This window comes from Apostichopus japonicus, chromosome 17 (genome assembly GCF_037975245.1).
Source record: "Apostichopus japonicus isolate 1M-3 chromosome 17, ASM3797524v1, whole genome shotgun sequence".
Lineage (NCBI taxonomy): Eukaryota > Metazoa > Echinodermata > Holothuroidea > Aspidochirotida > Stichopodidae > Apostichopus > Apostichopus japonicus.
The window spans coordinates 427,223-447,868 of NC_092577.1; the positions used below are offsets into that span (position 1 = coordinate 427,223).

The 20,646-nt window shown below is 37.7% G+C and overlaps 1 protein-coding gene across 1 annotated transcript in view; it reads right to left on the reverse strand.

Annotated features, from left to right (window-relative positions):
- Positions 1–20,646, reverse strand: part of LOC139985011 (DENN domain-containing protein 3-like) — a 47,790-nt gene that overhangs the window by 23,852 nt on the left and 3,292 nt on the right. The window contains exons 3-10 of the mRNA XM_071999189.1: positions 19,734–19,864; positions 19,107–19,240; positions 18,810–18,918; positions 16,667–16,867; positions 15,394–15,534; positions 14,811–14,917; positions 10,002–10,257; positions 1,475–1,608 (exon numbers count right to left, since the gene is read on the reverse strand). Of these exons, the coding sequence (XP_071855290.1) occupies positions 1,475–1,608; positions 10,002–10,257; positions 14,811–14,917; positions 15,394–15,534; positions 16,667–16,867; positions 18,810–18,918; positions 19,107–19,240; positions 19,734–19,864 (1,213 nt within the window). The remainder of the gene's footprint in view (positions 1–1,474; positions 1,609–10,001; positions 10,258–14,810; positions 14,918–15,393; positions 15,535–16,666; positions 16,868–18,809; positions 18,919–19,106; positions 19,241–19,733; positions 19,865–20,646) is intronic.

Consider the following 20,646-nt stretch of genomic DNA (forward strand, 5'->3'; position numbering starts at 1 on the left):
TCTCTCAACAAAAACTGTTATTTTACTACAATGCTTAAATACTGTGCCCATATTTAATACACTATAAAATGCTGATATACACAATGGTCCTAGAGGCAATAAATACCTAAAACAATGATTCTTTTATGAATATTTATGTTTCACCATGAATATTCATAAAGAACAATTACTGTAATGATGATGAAGCTCTGTATTGAAACAAATGGACTAAGATGACCACATAATACTGTAGTATTAATTAAATAATTGATTGTTTGTAAAATTAAGTTTCCAGCTCTCTGTCAAACTTGGCTCAAAGTTGTCTCATTTGATCTTCCATTATCTTTAGAGAATAAATTAGAAGTTTGTACACAGTGCCAGAAATATGGGTGCATTCATGATACAAGCCTACACTGCTGACAGAGAGTAGCCACTAGCTCAATCAATTACATGGTAAAACCCTACACTGCTGGCTAAGAATAACCACTAGCCCAATCGATTACATATGGTACAACCCTTGGAGTACCCTGGTTACAATAGTTGCAACACAGAACCCAACCCCTACACTGGTTACACCTTTCAGAACACTGGTTAGTGGTTACATGATACAACCCTCCTAGTACAATTGTTGCACTCTATAACCTGTCAGTACATTGGTGCTTGATACAACAATTCCAGTATGTTGGTTGCCAAATTCTCAATGCTTGTTCTAGTCCCACAATACCTTTCTAGATGTTTCATTTTGACATAGGTCTTATTGTTGTGAACTACATGGATATCTATCAGCTGATTAGGATTTTGGGAGATAAGGCAAACACCAAATCACCCATTGTTTTATTACATATTATAGCATATTACCTTCCCTGGTCAGTCTGGACATATCACCCATTGTTATATTACATATTAAAGCATATTACCTTCCCTGGTCAGTCTGGACATATCACCCATTGTTATTTTACATATTATAGCATACTACCTGGTCAGTCTGGACAAATCACCCATTGTTATATTACATATTAAAGCATATTACCTTCCCTGGTCAGTCTGGACATATCACCCATTGTTATTTTACATATTATAGCATACTACCTGGTCAGTCTGGACAAATCACCCATTGTTTTATTACATATTATAGCATATTACCTTCCCTGGTCAGTCTGGACATATCAACCATTGTTATAATACATATTCTAACATATTACCTTCCTTGGTCAGTCTGGACATATCACCCATTGTTTTATTACATATTATAGCATATTACCTTCCCTGGTCAGTCTGAACATATCAACCATTGTTATATTACATATTAAAGCATATTACCTTCCCTGGTCAGTCTGGACATATCACCCATTTTTATATTACATATTCTAGCATATTACCTTATGGTCAGTCTGGACATATCACCCATTGTTATATTACATATTATAGCATATTACCTTCCCTGGTCAGTCTGGACATATCACCCATTGTTATATTACATATTCTAGCATATTACCTTCCCTGGTCAGCCGGAGCGGTTATAGAACCTTGCAGGATTGGTCGTATTCTCTTCTCAACCTGAGTATAGTAGTCATTCTTCTTGTTCAGACGATCTTCCAGGAATGGCTTAAAGATGTCTAACTTGAACATCTACGTATACAAATAGACAGAATGGCATTAAGACTACTCCCACTATTAACATTATCATTTGTTATTTCAATTATCATCATCACTAATATAGGTCTACTCTAGACACATTATATATATTATATAACTCAATTGGCAGTAGTATATAGTCAGGGAGTGATTAAGACGCTATAAAGGTTTGTCTCATGTAACATACTACAGTTCAGAGGTAAACAACTTATTCATCTTTCCAATCGAATAGGAGTTTGACCATTTTGGTTAGCATTTTGGCATGCACTTCCATGGTTCAATTCTCTCGTTATACCTTCAGAGATTTACCAACAAATCTTTAAACAAAGATGGATCCTACAGAACAGCCTAACACAGGTACTGTCAACTAATCTGCTAACCACATCATCTATGGTTCTGAGGTTGGCTGTGGCTATCCCTGTAGACTGCCAAGGGCAACTAGATGTCTCCTGTACATAGACAGTAATGTAACTAGGTGTCCCCTACAGACACTTAATGACAAGACACTGTCCCTTGTAGACAGAGAAGAATGTTTACTAGATGTCTCCTGTACATAGACAGTAATGTAATTACGTGTCCCCTACAGACACTTAATGACAAGACACTGTCCCTTGTAGACAGACAAGAATGTTTACTAGATGTCTCCTGTACATAGACAGTAATGTAACTAGGTATCCCCTACAGACAATTAATGACAAGACACTGTCCCTTGTAGACAGAGAAGAATGTTTACTAGATGTCTCCTGTACATAGACAGTAATGTAATTAGGTGTCCCCTACAGACACTTAATGACAAGACACTGTCCCTTGTAGACAGACAAGAATGTTTACTAGATGTCTCCTGTACATAGACAGTAATGTAACTAGGTATCCCCTACAGACAATTAATGACAAGACACTGTCCCTTGTAGACAGAGAAGAATGTTTACTAGATGTCTCATGTACATAGACAGTAATGTAACTAGGTGTCCTCTACAGACAATTAATGACAAGACACTGTCCCTTGTAGACAGAGAAGAATGATTACTAGATGTCTCCTGTACATAGACAGTAATGTAATTACGTGTCCCCTACAGACAATTAATGACAAGACACTGTCCCTTGTAGACAGAGAAGAATGTTTACTAGATGTCTCATGTACATAGACAGTAATGTAACTAGGTGTCCTCTACAGACAATTAATGACAAGACACTGTCCCTTGTAGACAGAGAAGAATGATTACTAGATGTCTCCTGTACATAGACAGTAATGTAACTAGGTATCCCCTACAGACACTTAATGACAAGACACTGTCCCTTGTAGACAGAGAAGAATGTTTACTAGATGTCTCCTGTACATAGACAGTAATGTAATTACGTGTCCCCTACAGACACTTAATGACAAGACACTGTCCCTTGTAGACAGAGAAGAATGTTTACTAGATGTCTCCTGTACATAGACAGTAATGTAACTAGGTGTCCCCTACAGACACTTAATGACAAGACACTGTCCCTTGTAGACAGAGAAGAATGTTTACTAGATGTCTCCTGTACATAGACAGTAATGTAACTAGGTGTCCCCTACAGACACTTAATGACAAGACACTGTCCCTTGTAGACAGAGAAGAATGTTTACTAGATGTCTCCTGTACATAGACAGTAATGTAATTACGTGTCCCCTACAGACACTTAATGACAAGACACTGTCCCTTGTAGACAGAGAAGAATGTTTACTAGATGTCTCCTGTACATAGACAGTAATGTAACTAGGTGTCCCCTACAGACACTTAATGACAAGACACTGTCCCTTGTAGACAGAGAAGAATGTTTACTAGATGTCTCCTGTACATAGACAGTAATGTAATTACGTGTCCCCTACAGACAATTAATGACAAGACACTGTCCCTTGTAGACAGAGAAGAATGTTTACTAGATGTCTCCTGTACATAGACAGTAATGTAATTACGTGTCCCCTACAGACACTTAATGACAAGACACTGTCCCTTGTAGACAGAGAAGAATGTTTACTAGATGTCTCCTGTACATAGACAGTAATGTAACTAGGTATCCCCTACAGACAATTAATGACAAGACACTGTCCCTTGTAGACAGAGAAGAATGATTACTAGATGTCTCCTGTACATAGACAGTAATGTAATTACGTGTCCCCTACAGACACTTAATGACAAGACACTGTCCCTTGTAGACAGAGAAGAATGTTTACTAGATGTCTCCTGTACATAGACAGTAATGTAATTACGTGTCCCCTACAGACACTTAATGACAAGACACTGTCCCTTGTAGACAGAGAAGAATGTTTACTAGATGTCTCCTGTACATAGACAGTAATGTAACTAGGTGTCCCCTACAGACAATTAATGACAAGACACTGTCCCTTGTAGACAGAGAAGAATGTTTACTAGATGTCTCCTGTACATAGACAGTAATGTAATTACGTGTCCCCTACAGACACTTAATGACAAGACACTGTCCCTTGTAGACAGAGAAGAATGTTTACTAGATGTCTCCTGTACATAGACAGTAATGTAACTAGGTGTCCCCTACAGACAATTAATGACAAGACACTGTCCCTTGTAGACAGAGAAGAATGTTTACTAGATGTCTCCTGTACATAGACAGTAATGTAACTAGGTGTCCCCTACAGACAATTAACGACAAGACACTGTCCCTTGTAGACAGAGAAGAATGATTACTAGATGTCTCCTGTACATAGACAGTAATGTAACTAGGTGTCCCCTACAGACACTTAATGACAAGACACTGTCCCTTGTAGACAGAGAAGAATGTTTACTAGATGTCTCCTGTACATAGACAGTAATGTAATTACGTGTCCCCTACAGACACTTAATGACAAGACACTGTCCCTTGTAGACAGACAAGAATGTTTACTAGATGTCTCCTGTACATAGACAGTAATGTAACTAGGTATCCCCTACAGACAATTAATGACAAGACACTGTCCCTTGTAGACAGAGAAGAATGTTTACTAGATGTCTCCTGTACATAGACAGTAATGTAATTACGTGTCCCCTACAGACACTTAATGACAAGACACTGTCCCTTGTAGACAGACAAGAATGTTTACTAGATGTCTCCTGTACATAGACAGTAATGTAACTAGGTATCCCCTACAGACAATTAATGACAAGACACTGTCCCTTGTAGACAGAGAAGAATGTTTACTAGATGTCTCATGTACATAGACAGTAATGTAACTAGGTGTCCTCTACAGACAATTAATGACAAGACACTGTCCCTTGTAGACAGAGAAGAATGATTACTAGATGTCTCCTGTACATAGACAGTAATGTAATTACGTGTCCCCTACAGACAATTAATGACAAGACACTGTCCCTTGTAGACAGAGAAGAATGTTTACTAGATGTCTCATGTACATAGACAGTAATGTAACTAGGTGTCCTCTACAGACAATTAATGACAAGACACTGTCCCTTGTAGACAGAGAAGAATGATTACTAGATGTCTCCTGTACATAGACAGTAATGTAACTAGGTATCCCCTACAGACACTTAATGACAAGACACTGTCCCTTGTAGACAGAGAAGAATGTTTACTAGATGTCTCCTGTACATAGACAGTAATGTAATTACGTGTCCCCTACAGACACTTAATGACAAGACACTGTCCCTTGTAGACAGAGAAGAATGTTTACTAGATGTCTCCTGTACATAGACAGTAATGTAACTAGGTGTCCCCTACAGACACTTAATGACAAGACACTGTCCCTTGTAGACAGAGAAGAATGTTTACTAGATGTCTCCTGTACATAGACAGTAATGTAACTAGGTGTCCCCTACAGACACTTAATGACAAGACACTGTCCCTTGTAGACAGAGAAGAATGTTTACTAGATGTCTCCTGTACATAGACAGTAATGTAATTACGTGTCCCCTACAGACACTTAATGACAAGACACTGTCCCTTGTAGACAGAGAAGAATGTTTACTAGATGTCTCCTGTACATAGACAGTAATGTAACTAGGTGTCCCCTACAGACACTTAATGACAAGACACTGTCCCTTGTAGACAGAGAAGAATGTTTACTAGATGTCTCCTGTACATAGACAGTAATGTAATTACGTGTCCCCTACAGACAATTAATGACAAGACACTGTCCCTTGTAGACAGAGAAGAATGTTTACTAGATGTCTCCTGTACATAGACAGTAATGTAATTACGTGTCCCCTACAGACACTTAATGACAAGACACTGTCCCTTGTAGACAGAGAAGAATGTTTACTAGATGTCTCCTGTACATAGACAGTAATGTAACTAGGTATCCCCTACAGACAATTAATGACAAGACACTGTCCCTTGTAGACAGAGAAGAATGATTACTAGATGTCTCCTGTACATAGACAGTAATGTAATTACGTGTCCCCTACAGACACTTAATGACAAGACACTGTCCCTTGTAGACAGAGAAGAATGTTTACTAGATGTCTCCTGTACATAGACAGTAATGTAATTACGTGTCCCCTACAGACACTTAATGACAAGACACTGTCCCTTGTAGACAGAGAAGAATGTTTACTAGATGTCTCCTGTACATAGACAGTAATGTAACTAGGTGTCCCCTACAGACAATTAATGACAAGACACTGTCCCTTGTAGACAGAGAAGAATGTTTACTAGATGTCTCCTGTACATAGACAGTAATGTAATTACGTGTCCCCTACAGACACTTAATGACAAGACACTGTCCCTTGTAGACAGAGAAGAATGTTTACTAGATGTCTCCTGTACATAGACAGTAATGTAACTAGGTGTCCCCTACAGACAATTAATGACAAGACACTGTCCCTTGTAGACAGAGAAGAATGTTTACTAGATGTCTCCTGTACATAGACAGTAATGTAACTAGGTGTCCCCTACAGACAATTAACGACAAGACACTGTCCCTTGTAGACAGAGAAGAATGATTACTAGATGTCTCCTGTACATAGACAGTAATGTAACTAGGTGTCCTCTACAGACAATTAATGACAAGACACTGTCCCTTGTAGACAGAGAAGAATGATTACTAGATGTCTCCTGTACATAGACAGTAATGTAACTAGGTGTCCTCTACAGACAATTAATGACAAGACACTGTCCCTTGTAGACAGAGAAGAATGTTTACTAGATGTCTCCTGTAGATAGACAGTAATGTAACTAGGTGTCCCCTACAGACAATTAATGACAAGACACTGTCCCTTGTAGACAGAGAAGAATGTTTACTAGATGTCTCCTGTACATAGACAGTAATGTAATTAGGTGTCCCCTACAGACAATTACTGACAAGACACTGTCCCTTGTAGACAGAGAAGAATGTTTACTAGATGTCTCCTGTACATAGACAGTAATGTAACTAGGTGTCCCCTACAGACAAATAATGACAAGACACTGTCCCTTGTAGACAGAGAAGAATGATTACTAGATGTCTCCTGTACATAGACAGTAATGTAATTAGGTGTCCCCTACAGACACTTAATGACAAGACACTGTCCCTTGTAGACAGAGAAGAATGTTTACTAGATGTCTCCTGTACATAGACAGTAATGTAATTACGTGTCCCCTACAGACACTTAATGACAAGACACTGTCCCTTGTAGACAGAGAAGAATGTTTACTAGATGTCTCCTGTAGATAGACAGTAATGTAATTAGGTGTCCCCTACAGACACTTAATGACAAGACACTGTCCCTTGTAGACAGAGAAGAATGTTTACTAGATGTCTCCTGTACATAGACAGTAATGTAACTAGGTGTCCTCTACAGACAATTAATGACAAGACACTGTCCCTTGTAGACAGAGAAGAATGTTTACTAGATGTCTCCTGTACATAGACAGTAATGTAACTAGGTGTCCCCTACAGACACTTAATGACAAGACACTGTCCCTTGTAGACAGAGAAGAATGTTTACTAGATGTCTCCTGTACATAGACAGTAATGTAATTAGGTGTCCCCTACAGACAATTAATGACAAGACACTGTCCCTTGTAGACAGAGAAGAATGTTTACTAGATGTCTCCTGTACATAGACAGTAATGTAACTAGGTGTCCCCTACAGACAATTAATGACAAGACACTGTCCCTTGTAGACAGAGAAGAATGTTTACTAGATGTCTCCTGTAGATAGACAGTAATGTAATTAGGTGTCCCCTACAGACAATTAATGACAAGACACTGTCCCTTGTAGACAGAGAAGAATGTTTACTAGATGTCTCCTGTAGATAGACAGTAATGTAATTAGGTGTCCCCTACAGACAATTAATGACAAGACACTGTCCCTTGTAGACAGAGAAGAATGTTTACTAGATGTCTCCTGTACATAGACAGTAATGTAACTAGGTGTCCCCTACAGACAATTAATGACAAGACACTGTCCCTTGTAGACAGAGAAGAATGTTTACTAGATGTCTCCTGTACATAGACAGTAATGTAACTAGGTGTCCCCTACAGACAATTAATGACAAGACACTGTCCCTTGTAGACAGAGAAGAATGTTTACTAGATGTCTCCTGTAGATAGACAGTAATGTAATTAGGTGTCCCCTACAGACAATTAATGACAAGACACTGTCCCTTGTAGACAGAGAAGAATGTTTACTAGATGTCTCCTGTACATAGACAGTAATGTAACTAGGTGTCCCCTACAGACAATTAATGACAAGACACTGTCCCTTGTAGACAGAGAAGAATGATTACTAGATGTCTCCTGTACATAGACAGTAATGTAACTAGGTGTCCCCTACAGACAATTAATGACAAGACACTGTCCCTTGTAGACAGAGAAAGTTTACTAGTTGTCACATGAACATAGACAGTAATGTAATTAGGTGTCCCCTACAGACACTTAATGACAAGACACTGTCCCTTGTAGACAGAGGAGAAAGTTTACTAGTTGTCACATGTGCATAGACAGTAATGTAACTAGGTGTCCCCTACAGACACTTAATGACAAGACACTGTCCCTTGTAGACAGAGAAGAATGTTTACTAGATGTCTCCTGTGCATAGACAGTAATGTAACTAGGTGTCCCCTACAGACAATTAATGACAAGACACTGTCCCTTGTAGACAGAGAAGAATGATTACTAGATGTCTCCTGTACATAGACAGTAATGTAACTAGGTGTCCCCTACAGACACTTAATGACAAGACACTGTCCCTTGTAGACAGAGAAGAATGTTTACTAGATGTCTCCTGTACATAGACAGTAATGTAACTAGGTGTCCCCTACAGACACTTAATGACAAGACACTGTCCCTTGTAGACAGAGAAGAATAATTACTAGATGTCTCCTGTACATAGACAGTAATGTAACTAGATGTCCCCTACAGACAATTACTGACAAGACACTGTCCCTTGTAGACAGAGAAGAATGTTAACTAGATGTCTCCTGTACATAGACAGTAATGTAACTAGGTGTCCTCTACAGACAATTAATGACAAGACACTGTTCCTTGTAGACAGAGAAGAATGTTTACTAGATGTCTCCTGTACATAGACAGTAATGTAACTAGGTGTCCCCTACAGACAATTAATGACAAGACACTGTCCCTTGTAGACAGAAGAATGATTACTAGATGTCTCCTGTACATAGACAGTAATGTAACTAGGTGTCCCCTACAGACACTTAATGACAAGACACTGTCCCTTGTAGACAGAGAAGAATGTTTACTAGATGTCTCCTGTACATAGACAGTAATGTAACTAGGTGTCCTCTACAGACAATTAATGACAAGACACTGTCCCTTGTAGACAGAGAAGAATGATTACTAGATGTCTCCTGTACATAGACAGTAATGTAACTAGGTGTCCCCTACAGACAATTAATGACAAGACACTGTCCCTTGTAGACAGAGACTAGTTGTCACATGTAGACCACTAAGGGCAATCAGCTGTTCCCTGTTGACATTGTAGACAATTAGTTGCTAACAACTAAGGACAACAACCCTCACCTTGTGGACATTGAGATCTGTCCATCCACTGAAGACAATTATTACAGGGTATATAGCTAAACGCTGCTAGTAGTCTTGAAGACATGTTGTAACATGTTTACAAAATGCAACAACATATATGCTATAAAACAACAGGGAAATTTAACAGAAACAGTTAAACAATTAAATTATGTTAGCATTAGCTGCATCTATAACTATTTTCACATTTGCCAAGCTCTTCCATTCTGAGGTTAATGCTGCTTGATGCATCCTTGTTTTTACCTCATCATAGAAACCCCTCTCATGGTTCACCCTGCAGTTTAATTCTAACATGAATGTTGTTTGACACATTCATTTTTTACCTCAGCATAGAAATCCCTCTCATGGTTCACCCTGCAGTTTAATTCTAACATGAATGTTGTTTGACACATTCATTTTTTACCTCAGCATAGAAATCCCTCTCCTCATTCAACCGGCTGGCAAGGAATTCTTCCTTCTTTAGTCGTTTTTGCTCAAAACTGTAATAATCTTGCAAATCCCTGAATATTGTAGCCATGAGTTCTAGGAAGCAATCTTGAATTTGTTTCTGGAATAAACGCAGGTGATGTTGACGTCTCCTCATCTCTCTCTGAATGGAGACTTCATCTGGCAAACCCATCATGACCAGATCATAATGCTTAGATTTGGCCGCGATGATTCTGTCAAAAGGATGGATAAACAACTTTAGATGAAAACTTCAAAATTATGAATGATGCAGAAAATGAATATTTCATATGTCCATGAATTATCAATGTGCCATGGAGTGTTACATTAGGCCTCTTATCCATAGAAGTGGATAAATATAAACTTCTATTGTGAAATTTCATGCCCCTGTCATAACTTGTTGAAGAATGTAACAAAAAGTGTTGAAAATTGTGTAGCCAAAAAAAAAAAAAAAAAAGTTCTCTGTTCCTTAATGACCAACAGAGGGTGACATAAATCATAGCTCAATGAAGAAAATACCAGAACAAGTCATTTACAGAATCTGAAAATCAATTTAATTATGCTTCATATCTGTTTGCTTATTCCTTTTGGGGATGAGGATGGGAGAGAAAATGAATACCTCTCAACAAAACTTTCTGTTTTACCTTCATGTATATTGTTACAATTATGCACATTTTCCTATTAATATCTACTATTAGAGGTATGGCTGGTTGGGTGACTTGATATAACTATGAACATTTCCTAATGATATCTGCTATTAGGTATGGATAGTTGGGTGGCTTGATATAGCTACGCACGTTTTCCTGTTAATATCTGCTATTAAAGGTATGGATAGTTGGGTGACCTGATATACTGTACGAAGCTACTGTACGCACGTTTTCCTATTAATATCTGCTATTAGAGGTATGGATAGTTGGGTTACTTGATATACAGTAACTATGAACATTTCCTAATGATATCTGCTATTAGAGGTATGGATAGTTGGGTGACTTGATATAACTATGAACATTTCCTAATGATATCTGCTATTAGAGGTATGGATAGTTGAGTGACTTGATATAACTTCAATCATTTCTGCATATTCATTCCTGTCCTTCTCTCACTATAAACTTACACAATTCCTCCCTTTGTTTGACTTCTCACCACATTCCCTGGATTTGCTAATAAAAGGTCTGGGAGAACGCTATCAACTTGTTCAAGATACATGCAGATATAATGTCATCAATGGGTTGTTGCTACAGTGTGTGTGTGGTACAACATACTAAACTTGCAATATGGTTTTGAATTAAAGAACTATTTATCTCATAATTTGATATTTAGTACTATTAAATACTAGAGATAGTTGATGAGAAGTAATGGATCTACTTTCAATGAAGTCTATATTCATACAGGCTGTTAGTGTCCTTGTTGCTGTTATTATTTCATTATGCAATCAGCTTTCCAATACTCTCTTCATACTTGTTATACTCCGTACTCTGTGTGATACAGTAAGTCTTGCTAGTGCTTCAATCAGGTTTGCTTGAGCTGCAGTTCTGTTGGCTAATGGTAGTAATGGTTAACCAATTAAATTGATTAAGAATAAGACAGACAAGGACTCTTTTCTTTGGATTATCAGTTTATGACAGTCTGTATATTTTTTGCCTATTTTGCAGTTTCAGTTATCAATGTACCTGAAGTTGTTTGCAAAAAATTTAGACTGTATTAAAGCTAAAATGCTCACACTTTGAAATACTATTGATGCAGCAATATGAAAGAAGTGAAACTGCACAATAGTGAAATGTTTCATAATCATAATTTAATTTAATGGTTCAAGTTTTCAACGTTCGAAATCATATCAAAGTTTATGGTTCACTTGATTTGGTATTAACATGTTACAAAGGGAGATTTATGGATGTCAAAAGAACACCATTCAATTCAACTTTCATTACATGGAAACACATGGATAGGCAGGCAGTGCATACATGTTTAACACTATCTCAACCTACTGTACATTACATGGATAATCATGAATAGGCAGGCAGTGGTACGTGTGTAACACTATCTCAACCTACATTACATGGATAATCATGAATAGGCAGGCAGTGGTACGTGTGTAACACTATCTCAACCTACATTACAAGTATAATCATGGATAGGCAGGCAGTGGTACATGTTTAACACTATCTCAACCTACATTACAAGTATAATCATGGATAGGCAGGCAGTGGTACGTGTGTAACACTATCTCAACCTACATTACATGGATAATCATGGATAGGCAGGCAGTGGTACGTGTTTAACACTATCTCAACCTACATTACATGGATAATCATGGATAGGCAGGCAGTGGTACGTGTTTAACACTATCTCAACCTACATTACATGGATAATCATGAATAGGCAGGCAGTGCATACATGTTTAAAACTAACTCAACCTACATTACATGGATAATCATGAATAGGCAGGCAGTGGTACGTGTTTAACACTATCTCAACCTACATTACATGGATAATCATGGATAGGCAGGCAGTGGTACGTGTTTAACACTATCTCAACCTACATTACATGGATAATCATGGATAGGCAGGCAGTGGTACATGTTTAACACTATCTCAACCTACATTACATGGATAATCATGAATAGGCAGGCAGTGGTACGTGTGTAACACTATCTCAACCTACATTACATGGATAATCATGAATAGGCAGGCAGTGGTACGTGTGTAACACTATCTCAACCTACATTACATGGATAATCATGTATAGGCAGGCAGTGGTACGTGTGTAACACTATCTCAACCTACATTACATGGATAATCATGAATAGGCAGGCAGTGCATACATGTTTAAAACTAACTCAACCTACATTACATGGATAATCATGAATAGGCAGGCAGTGGTACGTGTTTAACACTATCTCAACCTACATTACAAGTATAATCATGGATAGGCAGGCAGTGGTACATGTTTAACACTATCTCAACCTACATTACAAGTATAATCATGGATAGGCAGGCAGTGGTACGTGTGTAACACTATCTCAACCTACATTACATGGATAATCATGGATAGGCAGGCAGTGGTACGTGTTTAACACTATCTCAACCTACATTACATGGATAATCATGGATAGGCAGGCAGTGGTACGTGTTTAACACTATCTCAACCTACATTACATGGATAATCATGAATAGGCAGGCAGTGCATACATGTTTAAAACTAACTCAACCTACATTACATGGATAATCATGAATAGGCAGGCAGTGGTACGTGTTTAACACTATCTCAACCTACATTACATGGATAATCATGGATAGGCAGGCAGTGGTACGTGTGTAACACTATCTCAACCTACATTACATGGATAATCATGAATAGGCAGGCAGTGGTACATGTTTAACACTATCTCAACCTACATTACATGGATAATCATGAATAGGCAGGCAGTGGTACGTGTGTAACACTATCTCAACCTACATTACATGGATAATCATGAATAGGCAGGCAGTGGTACGTGTGTAACACTATCTCAACCTACATTACATGGATAATCATGTATAGGCAGGCAGTGGTACGTGTGTAACACTATCTCAACCTACATTACATGGATAATCATGAATAGGCAGGCAGTGGTACGTGTGTAACACTATCTCAACCTACATTACATGGATAATCATGTATAGGCAGGCAGTGGTACGTGTGTAACACTATCTCAACCTACATTACATGGATAATCATGAATAGGCAGGCAGTGGTACGTGTGTAACACTATCTCAACCTACATTACATGTATAATCATGGATAGGCAGGCAGTGGTACGTGTGTAACACTATCTCAACCTACATTACATGGATAATCATGGATAGGCAGGCAGTGCATACATGTTTAACACTATCTCAACCTACATTACATGGATAATCATGGATAGGCAGGCAGTGGTACGTGTTTAACACTATCTCAACCTACATTACATGTATAATCATGAATAGGCAGGCAGTGGTACGTGTGTAACACTATCTCAACCTACATTACATGGATAATCATGAATAGGCAGGCAGTGGTACGTGTGTAACACTATCTCAACCTACATTACATGGATAATCATGAATAGGCAGGCAGTGGGTACGTGTGTAACACTATCTCAACCTACATTACATGGATAATCATGAATAGGCAGGCAGTGCATATGTGTTTACACTATGACTGATGAAGAGTTTTCAACCCTGGTGAATTCAGTCTGGAAAAGTGAACATGTGTGCTGCATTTTTGCCTGGCAGTTTGGTTAGTGTACGGGGATGCTCAGTAGTTTGTTCAGACAATGAGGTATTCTCACCATAGCAACGCTGCATGCTTGGTCATTAGGTGAGCGCAAAAAAGGGGTGGGAGAGTGAGGTGAAGGCATTAGTTGAAAAGATAGATTGTTTCAACCTTTCATAATTCTCTGAGCATAGTTGGAAAAGGTAGGATGTGAGATGAACCCATGATTGATAATTAATTGTGATGAACTATGCTTACAATGAGCCTTCTCACTGAGATATGATACACAACATATTAAAGAGATAATATTTATATGGAAGGCTATTGAACCTTTGTATGTAACATCATGAATTATGCCTACACATAATAACTGCAACCCACATAGCAATCATTCTCTATAACCAATTGGTAAACACACTTCTAACATACAGTGTTAATCACACATCAACACACACTCATTATGCAGCCAACTCATTAAAACACTTTCGGTTTTACTAAGTAATTACCCTCTGCATCCATAATTTTACTCACCGGTTTTTAAAGGCACAAACAGCAGCATGAGGCAAGGAAGGCACTTGAATGGAACAAGATTTAGTCACCTGACAGGCCTCAATGTCAACAACTACGAGTCCTTCCACCTGAAATCATGGGAAATAATCAACATTTCATAAGAATAATTTACACTTTTGTTATGATATCAGTAAATTCACTTTTCGTGACTAGCTTTTGTGAAGAAATCAAGTTACATCATCATGGTGAAATTTGTGAATTCCACCTTTTTGAGGAAACTTTCAAATCATTTCTTCATTCCTTATTCAATAATTATCTTGAACAATGATGTTTACATTATATTAAACTTTAAATAATTGATACAGATTGAGTATGAACAAAGGCAAGACTGTAGTTGGATGTTATCAAAATTAAAATCTTCAATGGAGTATTTTTGCATAATGACAGAGAGGGGATACAGGAGCCAGAAGATGGGAGGTTGAACCGCATAAGATGGAGAAGGTGGGAGGGAACTGACATCTAATCAAAGACTACGTGGTTACAAATCTAAATTATTTATTAAACCTGGCCGATATTTATTGGCCGGCATTAATATAGATATTACCTGCATGATCCTACTCTTATGAGATGAGTGACATCCCATTACAAAACAGCTTGGCGCCTCCAAGAAATCAAGCAATGAACTGCACAGGACTGGGACGTAGACAAATGGCCACTTAAATGGGAGAATGTACGTGAGAAATGCCTGCAAGAAAATAAATAACAAAAGACTATATCAAAGATTAAACTAGTGTGAATCTATTGACATTAGTTCATGCTTGTCATCCAAGCTTCTTTTCCATTACTTCTATTCCATCCTTCTACTCCATGTTGTTATTTCAATCTATTATTCAATGCTTCTCTTTAATGCTTCTATTTCATCCTTCTACTCCATGTTGTTATTTCAATCTATTATTCAATGCTTCTCTTCAATGCTTCTATTCAATGCTTCTATTCCATCCTACTCCATGTTGTTATTTCAATCTATTATTCAATGCTTCTATTCCATGCTTCTATTCCAGAACTTCTATTCCATGCTTCTACTCCCTGTTGTTATTTCAATCTATTATTCAATGCTTCTATTCCAGAACTTCTATTCCATGCTTCTACTCCCTGTTGTTATTTCAATCTATTATTCAATGCTTCTATTCCATGTGTTTCAATGCTTCTATTCAATGCTTCTATTCAATATTTCTATTCCATGCTTCTCTGCCACAACTTCTATTCCATCCTTCTACTCCATGTTGTTATTTCAATCTATTATTCAATGCTTCTCTTCCATGACGTTATTCAATGCTTATATTCCATGCTTCTATAACAAGTCACATGCTTGTTATTCCATGATGTTGTTCAATGATATAACCAAGTCATCTGTAAACATCTACTTCTTAAATTATTAGTGTTAACTTGTTATTCCAATGTGGAAAACAATGGTTGTCTATAATTTTTTTCATAGCAATCACATTAATGAACATGACTAAAACAAATAACTTTAAATTGTTTTCTGAATTTTTCATAAGTCTGTTAATTTACTTTAATTACCTTTACCTTTACTTTAATTACCTTAATTACCTTTACTTTAATTACCCTAACCCAACCCTTCAAGTTTAATGAGGCTGACATACTGTAACTAGAACAAAATGGAAAGTACTACTTAAATGTACCTGGGCTTGTGTAACATTTAGGAAAATTAATGATTATAACATATAGGCAACGACAATTTTAATTATGTCCTACTTTAATGACTGTGAAACTATCTGTAACTAGAGAATTGGCCATAACAATCTAACATGGTGTTGTGTCACATGAACTTATGTACTCGATACTAAAGTATTTACCTCAATACAAGGAGTCAACAAAGCATAATCATTGGACAGAAACACAATACTCTGCTGAGTCATGAGGGCAGAGACCACTTCCAGGATTTGATCGGCAGATAAACAAAGAAATGGAATATGGAGAGGAATGTCCACTACTGGCTTGGAGGGATGGTCAGGAGGATGTATCAGAATTTCAGTCCAATTCGGAAGTTGGAAAGACTGCAAACAGAATTATAATTATATATTCAACAGACATTATATTAATATATATATGACGAGAATTAGTCCATTAACCATAGATTCCATTTTTCAACTCTCTTGACCTCAACTTACTGAAACTTTTACTCTTCTGCAAACAGACTGGTTAGTTTGGTAGAGTTGATTTGTTCACACCTTGCCATGTCTGCCTTGATATGATAGTGATTTGGCTACTAGCTGTGTGAAGAGTTGCATAATAGACAAATATGCAGCTCAACTAAGGTGCGAAAAGATGGGACTGATCACTCAGCTAACCAACTGGCAAAACCTGCCGTTCAGTACAAACGACAGGTTTTTGGATGCAACCTATAGCTAATGGACACTTTCGTGGCATGCAACTTATTTAAGCAAACAAACCAGAATTGATCAGTTACTAAGTGGTCATTGTTAGGGATGACAATTTGACACAATAATGAAGGAATTTTTAAGTGAACAGTCCACACTTTCATACCAATACTGTACAATATTCAGCTTGACTTCATTTACCATGCACATGGAGACTTATGATCAGGTGAGTTATGGTTGCTACAGAAACAGTGCTGTTATAACATTGTAAACATTTACATTCTAAGACCAATGGTTTATCATGACCAAATGTGTCCTAGTAACCATAGTGATACACAGAATGTATCACTGGGCAATCATGATCATGTGTGTCCTAGCTGTAACCATAGTGATGCACAGAATGCATCACTGGGCAATCATGATCATGTGTGTCCTAGCTGTAACCATAGTGATACACAGAATGTATCACTGGGAAGTCATGATCAGGTGTGTCCTGTAACCATAGTGATACACAGAATGTATCACTGGGCAATCATGATCACGTGTGTCCTAGCTGTAACCATAGTGATAAAGGGTATCACTGGGCAATCATGATCATGTGTGTCCTAGCTGTAACCATAGTGATACACAGAATGTATCACTGGGCAGTCATGATCATGTGTGTCCTAGCTGTAACCATAGTGATAGAATGTATCACTGGGCAATCATGATCATATGTGTCCTGTAACCATAGTGATACACAGAATGTATCACTGGGCAGTCATGATCAGGTGTGTCCTAGCTGTAACCATAGTGATAGAATGTATCACTGGGCAGTCATAATCATGTGTCTCCCAGTAACCATAGTGATAGAATGTATCTCTGGGCAATCATGATCATGTCTCTCCCAGTAACCATAGTGATAGAATGTATCACTGGGCAATCATGATCATGTGTCTCCCAGTAACCATAGTGATAGAATGTATCACTGGGCAATCATGATCATATGTGTCCTGTAACCATAGTGATACACAGAATGTATCACTGGGCAGTCATGATCAGGTGTGTCCTAGCTGTAACCATAGTGATAGAATGTATCACTGGGCAGTCATGATCATGTGTCTCCCAGTAACCATAGTGATAGAATGTATCTCTGGGCAATCATGATCATGTGTCTCCCAGTAACCATAGTGATAGAATGTATCTCTGGGCAATAATGATCATGTGTCTCCCAGTAACCATAGTGATAGAATGTATCACTGGGCAATCATGATCATGTGTCTCCCAGTAACCATAGTGATAGAATGTATCTCTGGGCAATCATGACCAGGTGTCTCCCAGTAACCATAGTGATAGAATGTATCACTGGGCAATCATGATCATGTGTCCAGTAACTATAGAGATTGGAAGAATGCACTACTGATGATCGAGTATGCACAAGGTACTAGATAAAAGTACTTTCACAACATTTTACCATGGTGATTGTACCACTAGTCAATCAAAGGTATTTTACAGTCACCATAGAAATAGTGCTTTCATAACATTTCATCAGGCTGATTACATACATACTGGCCAATCATGATCAAGGTATATCATTGCGATAATTACCATAGAAACAGAGCAGACTGTACCAACTTACCAGGCAGACTGTACCACTGGGTGGAGTAGGTATCCAACATAGGTACAGCATCAACCTCTTAGTTAGTTCAAACACCCGATTAGCTTTGGTCTCCAAACTGGGAATCAAACTGTAGTATAGAAAGGAGCAATATAATCTGACATATAATTTGCAACAATTACTCACATTAATGCGCAATGGCAAAAATTGAGCTTTGAACATGAAATTGTGTACAGATATAACACAGAAACCATTATATTGAATTACTGCAGTGTGTTAGATTTCATAGAGCTCATGTGATATCTTACAAGTTCATACCTTGAGAGACATGATTTTATTGTACTGAAGTACGGCTGGGCTGATACAAAGCACACTGACACAGGAACCCAGCAAGGAACATCAGAAGGAGATCTGGACCGTGGGAAGAGTTGGTGTACATCTGAATGGCAAACCTACCAAAGAACAATGTACATTATTACATGATAAAACATTAGAGTTGGTGTACATCTGAATGGCAAACCTATTAATGAACAATGTACATTATTACAGATAAAACATTACATATACCATCATACACAGCAGGAATTAGTAATATCTACACTTAATCAAAGATTAATTTCAATAATAACTGTCAAAACTATTAAAATTGATTTACATTTGGTCTAGGTCTTCACCTATTAAGGTTTTTGTTATTGACTTCAACATATGATATAATTATACTTCATTTGAGCTATTAAAGATTAGTTAAGTGGATAAACCACTCAGAAACCTCCACTCTAGCACTGAGGATCAAGGTCATCTTCATTACAATCTAAAGTTACAGATAGAGGAAAAGCTTTCTCCTGCTGATACAAGTTTACTGAGTTTTACAATTTATTACCAACAATGATATTAGACAAACAAAAGAATATGTAAGTTATGTAGAAAGCGATAACTTTAACTTGCCTTGTCTGTATAATAGAGACGATAAAATGTAAGGCATGTTGCATAAGAGCGGGTTCCTTTGATGCTGGTCAGTACTAAAAACAGGAATTTGAATTTCTCCTGTGGTTCTTCACGAAGAACAGATGCATCGCCTAAAAGATGTTGGGTTTGGAGGTAAGACAAGGATACAAATTATAATACATAATAGTCAGGCTATTGTAACCGTAGTAACATGCATTTCTATAAATGTTTTCCATATCCATTAAGTACTGTAGTTATTGCTACTAGGATTTTATAAGTTGAGTCTGCAAGACTCAACGTCTTGAAAATGTTTATGCCTGCTCAGAAAAACTTGCGTACCTGTAGTCCTCCATGAAAACATGCACTTTGCAGAATACTTAGCTATAATGACCCCTGACAAGACATTGGCCTTTGCACAACGAAAGTCTATAGGAAGAAACATCAAATGATGAAACTTGTAGCTAATATACAAGAACAAAATGACTGTCAAATTCGGAAGCAGGAAATCCATAGACTTATTACCATATGCTGGCCTAGGCATCATGCAGTACACACTCTTGTATGAATATCAAATATTAAAAACATGTTAAGTAAAACAAGTGACAAGAGAGGAATTGCAAGAATAAAAATACGGCATAAATTACGTTTAGATCTCAATGACACAAGCACACGCCCCTTAAAGGCCTAGTACTTGCTCCCAACTTTTATGAGCCCCTGTCGAAAGTTACCATTAACAGTTACCCATACAACTTATTCTTAAGTTTTATTCAAAGTTGAACAAAGTTCCTACCACTATAGGCAATTCAGTCTAACCCAACCAGTTCTGACCCCTTTCCCATTACATGCCTACAGGTATGTAAATATCTTTTTATGCAATGTCGATTAAAAACTTTAGCACCAATGGCTACTTTTG